This window comes from Mesitornis unicolor, unplaced genomic scaffold (genome assembly GCF_000695765.1).
Source record: "Mesitornis unicolor isolate BGI_N332 unplaced genomic scaffold, ASM69576v1 scaffold13519, whole genome shotgun sequence".
Classification (NCBI taxonomy): domain Eukaryota; kingdom Metazoa; phylum Chordata; class Aves; order Mesitornithiformes; family Mesitornithidae; genus Mesitornis; species Mesitornis unicolor.
The window spans coordinates 63,384-77,571 of NW_010206626.1; the positions used below are offsets into that span (position 1 = coordinate 63,384).

General features: G+C 41.7%; 1 protein-coding gene across 1 annotated transcript in view; it reads right to left on the reverse strand.

Annotated features, from left to right (window-relative positions):
- The window catches only part of COLQ (collagen-like tail subunit (single strand of homotrimer) of asymmetric acetylcholinesterase), a 29,393-nt gene extending 23,161 nt beyond the window's left edge, over nucleotides 1–6,232 (reverse strand). Inside the window, exons 1-3 of the mRNA XM_010191842.1 lie at nucleotides 6,172–6,232; nucleotides 1,761–1,873; nucleotides 335–427 (exon numbers count right to left, since the gene is read on the reverse strand). Of these exons, the coding sequence (XP_010190144.1) occupies nucleotides 335–427; nucleotides 1,761–1,873; nucleotides 6,172–6,232 (267 nt within the window). The remainder of the gene's footprint in view (nucleotides 1–334; nucleotides 428–1,760; nucleotides 1,874–6,171) is intronic.
- Between the last annotated feature and the right edge of the window lie 7,956 nt (nucleotides 6,233–14,188).

Here is a 14,188-nt window from a genome sequence, read left to right on the forward strand (position 1 = left end):
AGGAAATAGAGTCTAAAGCAGAGAAAAAATTAGCAAAGGGCCTCTGAAAGAAGTGATGGCACCTCTGGGATTTTTGACAGGCGCTATCCACTGTAACACTCCACAAAAATAAAGGGTGAACTTGAAACCTACTGGAGGATGCAAGGCGGGGGTGAAAATGTAAGATAAAAAGCCTATTATGATTTATGCATAGTCATATCAGAATGAAATTAAGCCAGAGTTTGGTATGTTCAGTAAGTTGTAAAAAGCATTCCTATAAGATGTTTTACAGCTTTTTAAGGATATTGGAGCAAGTGAGAGAACAATGTGGTTTAATCACAAATGCACCACCCACCTGGGGTCCAGGAGGCCCTGTGGGGCAATGCAGAGAGGAAGCCTCTATTATCTGGAGCTCTTGACACAACTCTTCTATTTCCAGGGCAAGCAGCTTCTATGTAACATAAAACACAAGTGAACATGAAGCCACACGTAGCTAGTCAGGGAAATGCATAAATAAACAGCCACCAAACCCTACAGCCTCCTGAAAGTTTATTTGCTCCCTCAGGGAGAAGCCTATGGTTTATCACAAGGGTATCTTCACGGATGCTTGAACATTAGCACCTCAGCACAGCGTCCTGCCCCACGCTTCCTCCTCCTCCTCCTCTCCCAAAAGCACGTTGCAGCCAGGCTGTCGCACTCCCCTTCAAGCCAGCGTGGGATCCGGGTCTATTCTTAAACCTGGCCGTGCTCTCTCCATCCCACTTTACAAGTAGCAGCCACTCTCCAAAAATAGTGTCTTTGCTCTAATAATAGGGACTATGCTCAGCAGGCGTATAGGCAGCATGAACTTCGCTCCAGAAGACACTAACTTACAGGCCTCCATTCACTGCAGACCAGGGCAGATGTCTTTAATGATCAATGAATATCTAATATTTTGACTTCAAAATTAGGCTTGCTTGAGTAAACTGGCTTATAAATGTCCTGTCAGACATCTTACTAACCATTATTTACATAATACTAACAATAATTGCAGTATTTGTATATGCAAAATGAATAGTATGATTAAGAAATAGCAATTACTGAGCAGGTAGATAAATTCTTAATGTTGGGATGGAAAACATATTTGAGTTAACAGACTCTGGCAATGCGAGTAATTGGGCAAACTGCTATATCATATATCCATTGTATCCTGCATGTTGATTATGTTAACATACATGTATGGATACATATCATATAAAGCAGGTATGTGCATAGGTGGGTGAGTGAAGACTCTGCACCATTGACTCATATATGTCTTTCTTTCTGCAAAATGAAATGGTGGGAATAGATTCCACAGGAAGATTTTGGGACCTTCATTTCTCCTACTGGATGAGGCAAGTGTGGTGCAAAACAGGCCACATACATAATGTATAACCTGAAATCATTGTGCAGGATGGAAAATTGCCTTTCTGTCCTTACTTGGTTTATTGTATTGCCATTTCCTTTAGTTCAGGATTGCCTTACTCTAAGGAAGTTCCCACACCAGAGTAAGGAGAATATTTTAAGTTAATTGAATTAGCTGCCTAAACAAACTCAACCTTACTTTGTTCCCTGATATATTTGAGATTTACTGCCAACCCCAGTCTGGGATGTTGAATGATTTTCCCAACAGAGCCGTATCAACACAGCCAGACAGAGTTGCTGAGTGACACCATGAAGCAGCACTTGAGAGGATGCTTCAATCTTTCTCATACCTAAAAAGTCATGTAAAAAGAAGAGAACAGCTCCCAGGCCACACTTACAGTGCTCCAGCTGTGCCTGAAGTATGGTGGTGGAAACAGGGGTGGTGGAGGAGGCCCAAGGAGGCAGCATGCTCTGCGGTCGAGCTGTTTCTTCTGTTCCAAACAAGGGAGATCTGTTCAATACAAACACTCATCCGTTGTCTTGAACACCACAAACATTTTTTACAGAATAAGAGGAGTTTCCATTCCACAGGGTTTTTCTACATCCTGTGTGCATTGATAGTAACACTGTAATCCAAGCAGGGATTTAAAAAAAACCAGGTGGTTCCTTAAGTCTGTAAGTTTCTTCTTGTGCTGAAGGCTATGCAGAGTTTTAAGCTCTTAATGTGGCTATAACACAGGCTGATTTCTGAAAATTCCAGATAGGCAATATTAGAAAATAGACTGAAATTGTTCTCTCTTTTGCTACCCTCTCTTCCAAAAGTGTATTAGAAACAGCATCTTACGGTTCCCATTACAGCCCCTGGGCCACCAGGAATCACTCTCTCTGTGCTGTTGCCACCAACCCTTCCCCATGGACAAAATTGCTTCAGGCACTCCTGTGACAAAAGTGTGAGAAGTTGTTCCACAGCACATTTGCTTACACTTCCCCTGGGACTGAAATCATTGCTTGTTTCTGATATGTGCATCATCGCTAAAAATAAATACTCTGCCACCCAGATGAAGCTGATAGCTTTGCCACCAACTGACTGGCAAGGCAGGGTCTCAGTTGTGTTCATTAATGTTATTTACCCTTTTCTAAGAGGTAAACTTCCATCAACAATACAAGAAGCTGTGATCAAAGATTCACAGAGAAAGAATGTGAAACTGAACCGTTTTTACTCTTTTTTTGGGTTTTTTTGGTGGTTTGTTATTTTTAATGAATCTACCTACTCCTTGGGAAATACACCTCCACCATCAGAGTGGGGACCTTCTGCAAAGGTTTAGCCAAGGACAGGCAGATACTGATTTATGTTTGTTGGTTTCTTCCTCTGGCCAGTGGCAGCTGGAATGGGTGTCTGTGAGCTGAAGGGTGGCAGGGAGCCAAACACAGTAGGAAGAAAAGCCTATGGTGAAGTATCTGGTATTAATAAAAAATCTCCAAATTAAGTTTCTAGGAAGACAAATCTGACAAAATTGCTAGATTTGTGTGCAAATCAATCACATACTGGATATTGGTCACATTTCAAGGTAAGACAGATTTTCTGAGGGACAGAGATACATCTAGTTTTACAAATGTCTCAGGAAATGCATTATATCAGTTTCACCATCCCATGGTAATGGGGACAGCATTTCTCTCAGTTCTGATGCACAGAAATTAGTTGCCCAGAGAAGTGTGATTCAGCAGCATTCAGGCATAGTTTATGTTATCCAGATTTCTCTATCAGGACACAATTTGAGATGACACCTTTGAGACATGAATCAAAGTCTGAAAGGGACCATAACAAAGACTCTCAAGTTTTCCTCACAAGTGTGACATTCAACCAAAAACCTCAATTTAAGAGAAAGGCAAGAGATTTAGGGTAAAAAATAAAGATATATTGTTTCACTTAAAGTTTTAAATACATACTGAAAGTGCCAATGTCCTTTATAAAGTAGAAAAGATTTGAATTTGCCTGACTCTAGCTCGCAAAAAGCAATAATATACAAAGTCATGTAGAGTTAAGTTCTGTATTCGCTTACCCTGAATTCAGTCACTCTTACACAGCTGTATCTAAGGTCTTCGGTTTTTATCATGCATACTTCTGTGTTTGTTTTAATTTCAGGATTGTAGCTGAACATATTGCACTGGGACTAAATTGCATAGTATTAAAGCAATGGATAGCTTGCAATTTAACAGGATATAAAATGTGATTATTCTCTTTCAGGACAGATTCCAACATCATCACTCTTTCTTAGTTTTACCTTATTCCTAGCTAAGGTAGGAATAGATCTAGCTAAATTTCAATAGAATTATTGTATTTCAATATGAACAAGAATATCAAAACTTGCTCAATATGGCCTAGTTGCTAAAAGATCTGCTGGGCACTGTAGAAAATGAATGTAGAAAATATAGCAATGTAGAAAATATAGCATTACTATAGTTGCACTGCTACTTCAAAAGGAAAAGAAAATAAGATATTAAAGTGTTGCTCTTTAAATATTTTGCAAAGATAAACTTAAATATGGATGTAAATCTATAGCTTTAATAGGACACTTATCATGTCCTTGTGAGTAAAGTCTGGTTCTGGGTTATGAAATACTGGGATTTTCCTTTTTTGGCAGCAAAGTCTGAAACTCTATGGAAAAACACTCTAGCTAACCAAGTTGATAGCAAAATAACCATTGATTTCGGTCTTTATAGTCTTATTCTAATACTACTGTACCACAAGTTAGGTTGAAACCCAAGTTAGGTTTGCAAGTATAAATGGTGACAGCATATACTGATTTCATGTGTGAAACCAGGGGGGAAAAAGTATCTAATGACTATTACTACTGTATAGGATAGATATAAATTATGCAGTGATGTGAGTAGTTAATATTTCAGGGACTCCATCATTAACCATGGCTATGGTCTGGAAGGTGTATTTGTAAAGCAAATATTTAAGAAAAGGCTGGTACTGGCTTGTTTTGTATATGACCAAAGGGTTACCCTGACAGGTTTATAGGCTCTCTGCAAATGCAATATATATTTTTAGGCTCCAGGTTAGCTTTGTTTGCTAAACACAGATTCAGAATGCTCCAGTCCTCATCAGTGGAAAAAATCTCAGCCCAAGAATAGGACTGTCATAGTTTTCTGTGAAATGTGAAGACCCTGCCTACACAGCATGCGTGTTTACACATCTCATATGGAAACTGCCCTTTCAACAGCTTCAATAAGAGATGGAAGACAAAATGAAAAACTCCTGCTAGGACTTGTGTAAGTGGCAGTTGTTTTCAGAGAACATAAAAATTGTAATAGTCAGCTTTAAACTAGAAATTCTTTACCATTTTCAAACACAAATTATTTTTACAGTCCAGACTATATGCTAATCTTGTTCAAGAAAGTGACTATATTAATCTATGAGTATACTGGCAAAGGTTGCTTAAACAAATAAGGTATTTTAGATAAACTGTTTCAATGTTTCATTTTGTTCCTGAATACTGCTTGCTTCTGACCAGAGCTGGAATTTGGGAACTCTTATCTGAGATGGTCCAATGCAGAAACCCCAGGCTTGGTCCCCTGGAGTGGGGCTCATACAAGGTCTCTGAGCTCTCTAGAGCTGACCTTCAACCCTACAAATGCCCACAGCTGCAACCAAGGTACCAGAGAAGTGCTGTCCTGGTTCAAGTTATATGATTTCATTGAAAAAAAAATATAAGTAAGCCACAAAAGTGACTTTTATACTAAAATCACAGAACTGTAGGCCAACTGTCAAGAGGAAAGGACAAGAAAGGAAAAAGATACTTAACATGTGTTTCCCTTCCTATTTTCGACCACATTCATCCAGCAAGCCCCGCTGGGAAGCCGAGCTGCTATCCAAAGGCTTGTCACCCTGACCACAGCGCTGGTGGCCTGCCCAGCTCCCGTCAGGCAGGCCTCTGCTAGATGGAGACCTCTGATGGCTGACACTCCATCACAGGTGCTTCTCCCACTTGGATGGAGCTCAGGATTAATGATAAATGAGTGGGGCAGACAAGTCACTTAATGAAAGTGAGCTTGCCCAGCTGAAACTGAGACTTTCTTCTGCTTTGTTGTTGTTCAGTCAGGCTCCTCTTGCCCTCCTTGCAAGGAAAGCAGCGTGCCATGGGCTGCAGCCACCTGGTACTATTCTGTACATCTCTTGCAAGGTGACTAAGGCACTTTTTCCTTTAAGTTAGAAAAGTTTAAGAGCTTGTGAAAGGTGCCTTTTGAGAGCCAGACAGGTCAAAATCCTTTATTTATAGAGCAGATGCAGGTATTAAGCTCTCCTTTATAAACCTCAAAGAGATGCATCAGCATTAACAATACAAATATCTTTAAAATGTGTTTTTGTGACCCAAAATGTGCCTTAAGGACATATAAACAGAGCAAGGAAGACAGCTCTTGTCTGGAGCTGGGTCTGTCAGTCAGGTTGGTGAACAGCCTGCACTTCTCAGTACCCTTTTGAACTTCAGCGTTATGGTCAATGGCCCAAAAATATCTTCTTTTCCTATAAACCAGCTAATGTAAATATGCCAAGAAAATGCATCAAGCCCTACAGCTTAGGCAGTGGTGCCTGCATGGAGGTGGCAGTGACTCATGAAGCTCCCATGGGAGTTCAGAATGAGACACGAGGCTGCAGCTCTGGTTTCCTCCTGTTTGAAACAGGGCTTCAGAGTCTTTCAAGAATGGAATAAAGATGACCAGAAATTAATTCCTCATACTTCTAACAGAAAATGACAAACCCCAGCTGAAACCTTGCAAGTTTCTTTTCAGCCAAGAAAGACTCACAAAAAATTGAAAATACTCTGTTTCTAATCCCCAAAGTGGTTACAGGCTGTGGCAGCAGCATTGTGTACATCACTAGCTGGCACCCACTCAGAGCTGTCATAATAAATAAATAAATGAAGGTATTTAAAAATCAGTCAATGTTCAGAAAGCTTGACAATAGCAGGAACCCTGGCATGCTGCCTGGATGGCGGATCTCGGTGCTCACCCGGCTGGAGGAGCAAGGACGCTCTGTCCTCCATCCCCACCTAATATTCAGCCTGCATCCCCCACAAGAGCATGAAAATCCCAATAAAATCTGAAGTGTGGAATACTTCAGTGGGTTGTAAAATGGGTTTACAAAATAAACCCATGGCTTATAAATCTCAATAACCATAACAAGGTTATTTTGTGCAATTTTTCTTCTATTACATTCTGTTTGCAGAGGTCCAGACCTCTGGACATTGCTAAATGGTGTGGACAAGTCTACGTGCTCTCCTTCAGTGCATGACAAACTGAGGCATGGAGAAGTTAAGCCACTTCCTCAAAGTTAGGGATGACTCAACAGAGCTGCAGTCTGGTAAATCACAGTATCTCATCTCAGTCATTTTATAAACCAGATTATAAATCCCAACTGCTTGCCACACCAGAACAATACGAGAAATACTTTGAGTATTAAAGCCTAAGAACCTACTATAACCCATAGAAGAGCCTGAAACTCTAAAGATTAAGGCTGCTGCATCAATCCCAAAAGGCTTCTGTGTATCATTCACTGCCATGCAGTCCTCTCCCACCTTGTCTGTGAGATCAGTAGCCACAAAGCCGAGAGACACCGGTGCCATCCCTCTGCAAGATCCTAATCTGTCTGTGCTGGCATGGATCGAATGTGTGCTTGCCTTTGATGTTGCTCCACCTTATGCTCAGACAGTCCCTGGCAATCCCTATGAGCCTGTGAGTGTTGCTATGTGCTCAGGAAGGCTTCAGAGAAATGCCTTCAAATTTCTCTTTGAGACTTTGCTACCATGGACTAAATTAATTCCCCGTGACTCCCTCATTGCAACAGATTCACAGCCCAGCTGACTTTATTCTCTCGCCTTCCACAAAAAATAACCCTGTATTGACTTGGCATTGTAAAAAGATGTTAACTTTGTAGTTTCAAGAACGTAAAAAAAAAAAAAAATTAAATCCATCGACACTTTTCCAAGGGTAGAAGAAAACTGAAATTGTAGCACTGCCTTCTGTAGACAAAGCATCTCCCTTTACTTATGTGCATACCCTGGGTGCATACATTTATGCATACAGACTTGTCCATTCCTGGGAAAAATGGTTAACAGCTTCTTTTTTCCCCACTGTGTCAGTCCTCTCTTGCACTCTTCCTATATCTCCTCATCCCAAAGGCTCTTTTACCATTACCATTACAGAGTGCAGAAAGCATCCCCCTGATTTCATTAAAGTGCTGATTCCTTGGAGAGGAGAAGGGAAGAAACAGAACATCCAGGCTGGGGCCTGTTAATTCCAGTGGGGTTTTTCTCTCTCACCTGTTTTTGATAATCCTCAAACAATTCCCTCTGGAATTGAAGGGCTTTCCCAGTTCTCTTCTGCCTACTGAGCTGCAACACGAAACAGGTCTCCCAGCCGTGTCCTCTGTGGGTCCTGCTTTGCGTTACAGCTGAATGGTGGAGCTCCCATCCTTTCAACCGAAAACACCTGATTTTGAAACAGCTTACATTTCCGTGCTGACCAGTTTGGTCATAATAAAAACCCAGTATTTACCAGCATATTCAATACCTATGGACTGCAGATAGTGCTGTGCTCAGTCACAGCAATGATACAGCGCGGACAAGCCAAACCGGTTAGGAGCTCTATGCCAGCTGCAGCATCACTTTCAGCTGAGGTTCCCTTTTGAACTGGTTGCTGCCTGCAGAAACATTCACAGGTTATAGAAAAACCTGCAGATCAGTTACTGCTTCCTTCACTGGAAAGCCAAGCAAGCACTGTATCGTGCCTGAAGGCAGGAGAACTTCTTCACTACATAACAACTACCTGAAAAATACTGGCTTTGCTTGGGTTGCGTCTTGTGGTTGCTTCCACAGCCTGAAGTGAGTCACCTGCCTCTCTTGTCACACAAATGTTGACCCAGAAAAGAAACCTGTCCACCAGTGTAGTCACAACGTCCTGCACTTCAGGAGTCTGGTGTCAAACCTGGCTTCTATATTTCAGGATGTCTCTGCCCCTATCAGCTCACCACAAGAAGCCAACCAGGTCAACCTTTATATTAAACCAGGGGGAAGAGGGGAATACAGGGCGTACCACCTGGTCCTTTGACATGCATTTTCTTGAGTGAATGCAGGTTCATAATACTCGCCTTAAGCAGCATTTCACTGAAGTCTTTCCCTTTATTTGCCTTGTCATCCACTAATGCCACAAGTAGGTCAGAAGCCCCTTTCCCCTCCTGCATGCAGGAAGCAGAAATGTACTTGAGGAGCCTTGCCATAACCAGCTTCCATCTTCTTCACTACTGGCTGTGTCTTCTTCTAATTTCTATGCATTGCTGCAAGCCAAATGTCACAACCTCCTGAACTGCCCCTGATGTCCTTTACTTCTTCCTCACCCACAGGATCAAGTGGGCTTCTACTTGTTGGTCTGTTGTTCATTCCACAGGTGCTCCTTTGCTTGCATTGGTCTTCCCCTTGCCTTTCCCAACATGAAGCTGGGTGCAAGCATGAAGTCATGGCCAGGTTGTGCACCAGCACAGATGCTCTGCTCTCACCTCATTCAGCACATGTGTTGCACCATACATCATCAAAGAGGGGTCTATGAATCCTAAAGTAATTTCATCCCTGGGTATTATCCATATTGACCTGAGCAGCAAACACAATTTGGGATCACAAACACGACAGAAAGCTTTCAAATGCCCAGCCGAGTCATGCCCAAGACCTTTGCCCAGCCAGATTCATAGCCAGGTGACTGCCTTCTCCTATGGCTGATGATACTTTGCTTTCCTTCTCGTACAAAGCTGAGGCATTTGCCAGTGGCTCATTACCCTCAGGAAATTCTCATCCAACCAAAACTTTGCTCACGCCTGTTCCACGAGAAACCTCTCTACCCACAGCACTGAGATGCTGACAGTCTTCACTGTCACGTAGAACCACAGCCACGTGCTTGAGAGTGTTGTAATATTAGTCCCTGAAGCACTTCCTCCAGAAATGATGCTTCAGCACCAGGAGACTCGACCCTTTGGAGCTGACACGACATTCAAAATACTTCCAGAAGCAAAGATGGTTAAGGCTGGTGGGACTATAAAGTGGACTTGGCAGCAAAACAGGCAAAGATCCAGATTATTCTTCTTTCCCCAATAATTGTCCATCACTTTTCTGCCCCATTGGTTATCTCTGTTTTCTGGTTACTGCCTTGTGACCTGTAAACCTCTTTATTTGTGACCTGTTGCTGTGCAAAGATGCGTGAGGACAGAAATGAAAGTCCTTCTAGCCCAGAAGTTTTCAGATGTACCTGGAAAGTACTCAGATGAATTTTCCCAACTATAGGAAAGACAAGTTGTCGCTGGAGAAAATCCTCGCTGTTGAATGTGATTAGTTTTAGAGTTTGCAAGTGCTGAAATCAATTCTTTAAATGTGAAATTACATCCTGGTGCCAGATAGAAATAATTGATTCAGCTGACAGTCACAGAACATTTGAGAAACCATTAAACTAGCCAAGAATTTAAATGGAATTAAATCACCTTCTGTATTCACTGTGAGATTTCTACCAAAAAATAGAGAACTTTTTGCTTTTTTCTTAGGAGGTACTTCTTAAAATGCAGATGCAATTTTTTGTGTGCATAATATCAAGTAATAATTTACAATACATTTGTGATAAAAGCCTTGCTAAGAACTTGCTGGTTATAAAGGTAATTTTCAGTGGCTTGGCCAGAAGAGTATGACACAGGGCTTTTCTACAGAGGGTGCATGGCAGGGGGAGTGATTTGCCTAAACTGGCACAGTGGGAACCAGATTTTGTGATCGGGTTCACACCTTCTCCAAGCCTGAAACCAGAAGCTATTGGCCTGCGGGGACAGAGGGGGAAGGGGGTGTGGGCTGCCTGGGGAACCCCGGAGACAGCACCTTGGAGGATATTCTACTGCAAAGAGTGGCGTCTGGCCCCAAAAGCAGTCAGATAGTATCTGCTGCTATCAACAGCCAGGTTCAAGGGCTCTAGGCATGGGTTACTGTTCCATGACACGGTATTTGGGTGGAAGATCAATCTGCCATCCCCAGGTGCTCTTTCTACTTTGACAGTATACCATCCTTAACATTAAACCTATACATTAGGCACTACCGCTGGAAAACATTCTTTATTGTGGTGCAATTATTGTTATTTTATCTCAGCTTTCTCACTGGCGCAGATTTAGGGATTCAAACAGCATTAATGGCTCCTTGTTGATACAGCTGAATTGCTGATGAAAGACTAAAGTACCCTTCTGTCCCAAAGCACCAGTGTGGACAGTATTAGGCTGTGTATTTTCCTTTCTATCTGCCTCTTCTACTACATTTTCAAGCAGTAACAGGAACTTCCACCTCAGAAGAAGACTTGTTTGTTGAACAGTTCTTTTTTAAGAGGACAGTTTAAATGACTTCTCAAATGTGTGTCATGGGAGAAAGGCTAGGCCATGCAGGCAATGGAAATGTGAACTTCTTGTTTGTTTGGGTGGCATCTACAAATGTCAGATAAATGTAAAGCTCTTCAAAACACTTTCTGAGGTCTAATAACTTACACGTTATTGCAGGACAATTTGGAATCTATCAGAGAAAATAAATCTTGACAATTCCTGTACCTCAGTGTTAACTAATATCAAGATCATGGAAAAAAGCATACTCAATTGAACAGAAATCATAACAACTGTAAATGCTTTTTAGCATCCTATAGAGCTCAGTAGAACAAAAAATAATTTGAAAGAATGGATTAAGTTGTTTTTCAAAGGACGTACTTCTTCGAACATTAGGCTTCTCTAGATGTTGTCTTAAAAGCTATCTGAAATGACTACCAAACTGTAATGACTGTGTTATTAAATGCTACAGGGCTTTTCCCCAAAGGCTATCTGCATTACTTCTGTGGCCCTTGGAATCATATTATTTGAATAAGAATATCTCTAAATGAATGGACTTTTCAAAGCATTGGAAGTGAAATACAGAGTACTAGCCCTGCACACTTTAGAAGATTTTTATAAAACCCTGCAAAGAAATCATGCATACTGTTATTTAGTACAGAAATCTATCATCTTATACAATCTTGAATGTAAACCATCTGGCTCTGTGGTCACACCAGAGACATTAGATTGAGAGATAAAGGCCATGAGTCTTTGCATTCATGTCTAAGGTTCATTTTATGTACAGTCTTAAAATGTGCACCCTTTTGGGTCACTGTCTTCATATGAAAGACATGGGGAGGGTCTGTAGGTATAGCTGACCTTCACCTACAAATCTGTTGAACCATATCAAATTTGACACTGAAGGAATCTAGGATTTCAGTTAGGAGCATCTCTATTGACAGGTACAGACTAAGAAGGTGGGAGACAGCAATTTGCTGCAAACTGTTGGAAGTCCCTCAAAGGAGAGATGAAGTCAGAGTTCTCATCAACTTTCCCCTTCCTTTGCACAAAACATGGCTAAAGGAAAGTCTCTCTGATCAACCTGCAAAATCTATTAAGCGGGATTTCCAGTGCCCTGGCTCAGCTGACAACTAATTTGTTTTGCCTCTGCCTAGCAGGGATTTTCCATGGAGTGGACTCTTGTTTGCTATGTAAGTCATCCAAGTATTTGTTAGTGTCATAGCCTGAGCCAGATGATGTTTATTCTGCTAACATCAAGTCGGACCCCGGCAGCGCTCATTGAGGTCAGGGCTTTATTTATAGAAGCAGATATACATTGAGATTCATTTTCTTTCCCTTGCTATAACCTACCTAAGCTCATCCAAAATAGAAAGAAACATGCAGACATGCAAGTAATACACTAATTGGGCCAGATCTGTGACTTAGCACAGCACCAATGGAAAAAAAAAAGGCATTTCAGAGCAGCTGAGGATCTCATCTATTATTTCTACCAGGGAAGGGAAGGGAGGGGTTTAAAATCAGAAATCATAAAGCAAAAACAACCACGCAACAAAAATGTCCCGGCATGAACAGGTCTGCAATGCTAAATTCCTCCACCAAGATCTGCAATTTGAAGTATATTTATTTTTTCCTCCTGCGTTCCCAATGACCAGAAAGTGCAAGAATCAGAGTGCAGAGGAGAGCTCCACGCAAAGCAAAAGTAATGAGACTTAAAGCAATTTACCTGCTGAAACTGAGAAGACACTGTCAACGTACGCGGTCTGCGATAAAGCAAAGCAGAAGACAAGCTGCAGGTAAGATCCCCGGGCAAGCGGGCTGAGGACCAACATGCTGCTGGCTGCACCCGGGCAGATCCCAGCTCAGAGGTGCAGGGCTGCTTTGGGGATCTCCTCTCTCTACCCTCTCTCCCTCTCTGCCTTGCCTGCTCTCTCCCTTGTCCCTCGCTGGGGGATGCGTGTGTGTGTCTGTGGATGCACGTCTCTCTCTCCCTCTCCCCCCTCCCTCCCTTTAGGAAGAAAGAATGCCAACCATTTCCCATTAAATCTTCTCCTTACACTAGACAGGGTTATATTTAACTCCCGCGCTGGATCAGTTGCCCCTATTGTGGACATTAGCTGCTAAAAGTGGGGCATGGGGGATTCTGGTTTTGCTAACAGAAGCAAAAAGGATCTTTGGATAATAATAATGATGAGCAGGGAAGGGAGAAATTACAAACTGCATCCTTGGGTGCTGGCAACCAGACACCAACATCAAGATAGATAAAATCCCTGATCAATCATCTTCTACAGGTCACTAATTGCCTTAATGAGAGATGAGCAGTGACCTAACATCTGCTTATCACTGGTAGCTACGAGCGTTGCATTCATTTACAGAGTGCAGCTCAGGCTGAGGGATGCCACAAAGGTTTCACAAACCACAGAACAGATGATTATTATTTAGGATTTAACTGAAAATGAGGGTATCACTGATAGTGCCAGACATTGTAGGACCACAAGAAGTTTACTGACAGGGTACAACAGGTGGAAGAAACAATACATGTGCCATGATGGGGTGAGTGAAACGCTATCAGCTCTGGGGGTGGCTGACAGTCACCACGCTACCCAGCACTGTGGGAAGAAAACAAACCTCTGACGCTCTGAAAAGTGGCATGTGCCCTTGTTTCCTGTGCAAAAGCTTAGTGCTTCTGTGCCTTATTATGGCAAGACTTTGTAAATAAATTTCTGTTCTCTGAATAACTAGCAGAGGGATCCTTCTTTCTGCCTGGCACCTGGCAGTGGTTTTGTGAGAAGCAGAGGTGCTCCTTTGCTGTGAAAACAGTCATTACTCCCTCTCTTTCAGACAGAGATGGTGTTCCTTGCTCACTCTTTATTGTTCCTCTCAAGACAAACATGGAAATCTTTTGGATTAATTACAGAATTGATTTTTTTTTTCCGTTTGAGGAAAGCACTCACTGAAAGAGACAGACGATGACATGTTCCCCTGGGTGTTAACTCCTACTGAGTACACCACTAAAGGGCAAAGTGATGTATTTCCACAATTCTAGTTACACACTGCTGCTGTTTCTTTCAAGACATTGCAAACATATTAAAAAATTTCTAAATGTAATGGTTTGATAGGAACAATCACATCTGCCATATATATGTTTCTATCCTTAGAAGACATGCTTAATATAACCATAATGCTTTCTAAAATCTCTTTTCAGTACTGCAACACTTTGGATAACTTAATTTATTTTTAAATGTAATCTACTTTATTCCAGTGTCTATTACTTTTTAGAATTTGGCTATTTTTACTGAAGATAGTAGTTTGGTCTCTTTCTTCTTTGACCAAAATAACCACAGATTAAGTAAGTGCCATTAGTTCTCTTGGCATGCTGCACCTCAGAGGAAAAGGCATAGCTCCTGCAAAGCCTATAATGACAAGCCCTAAGGATGT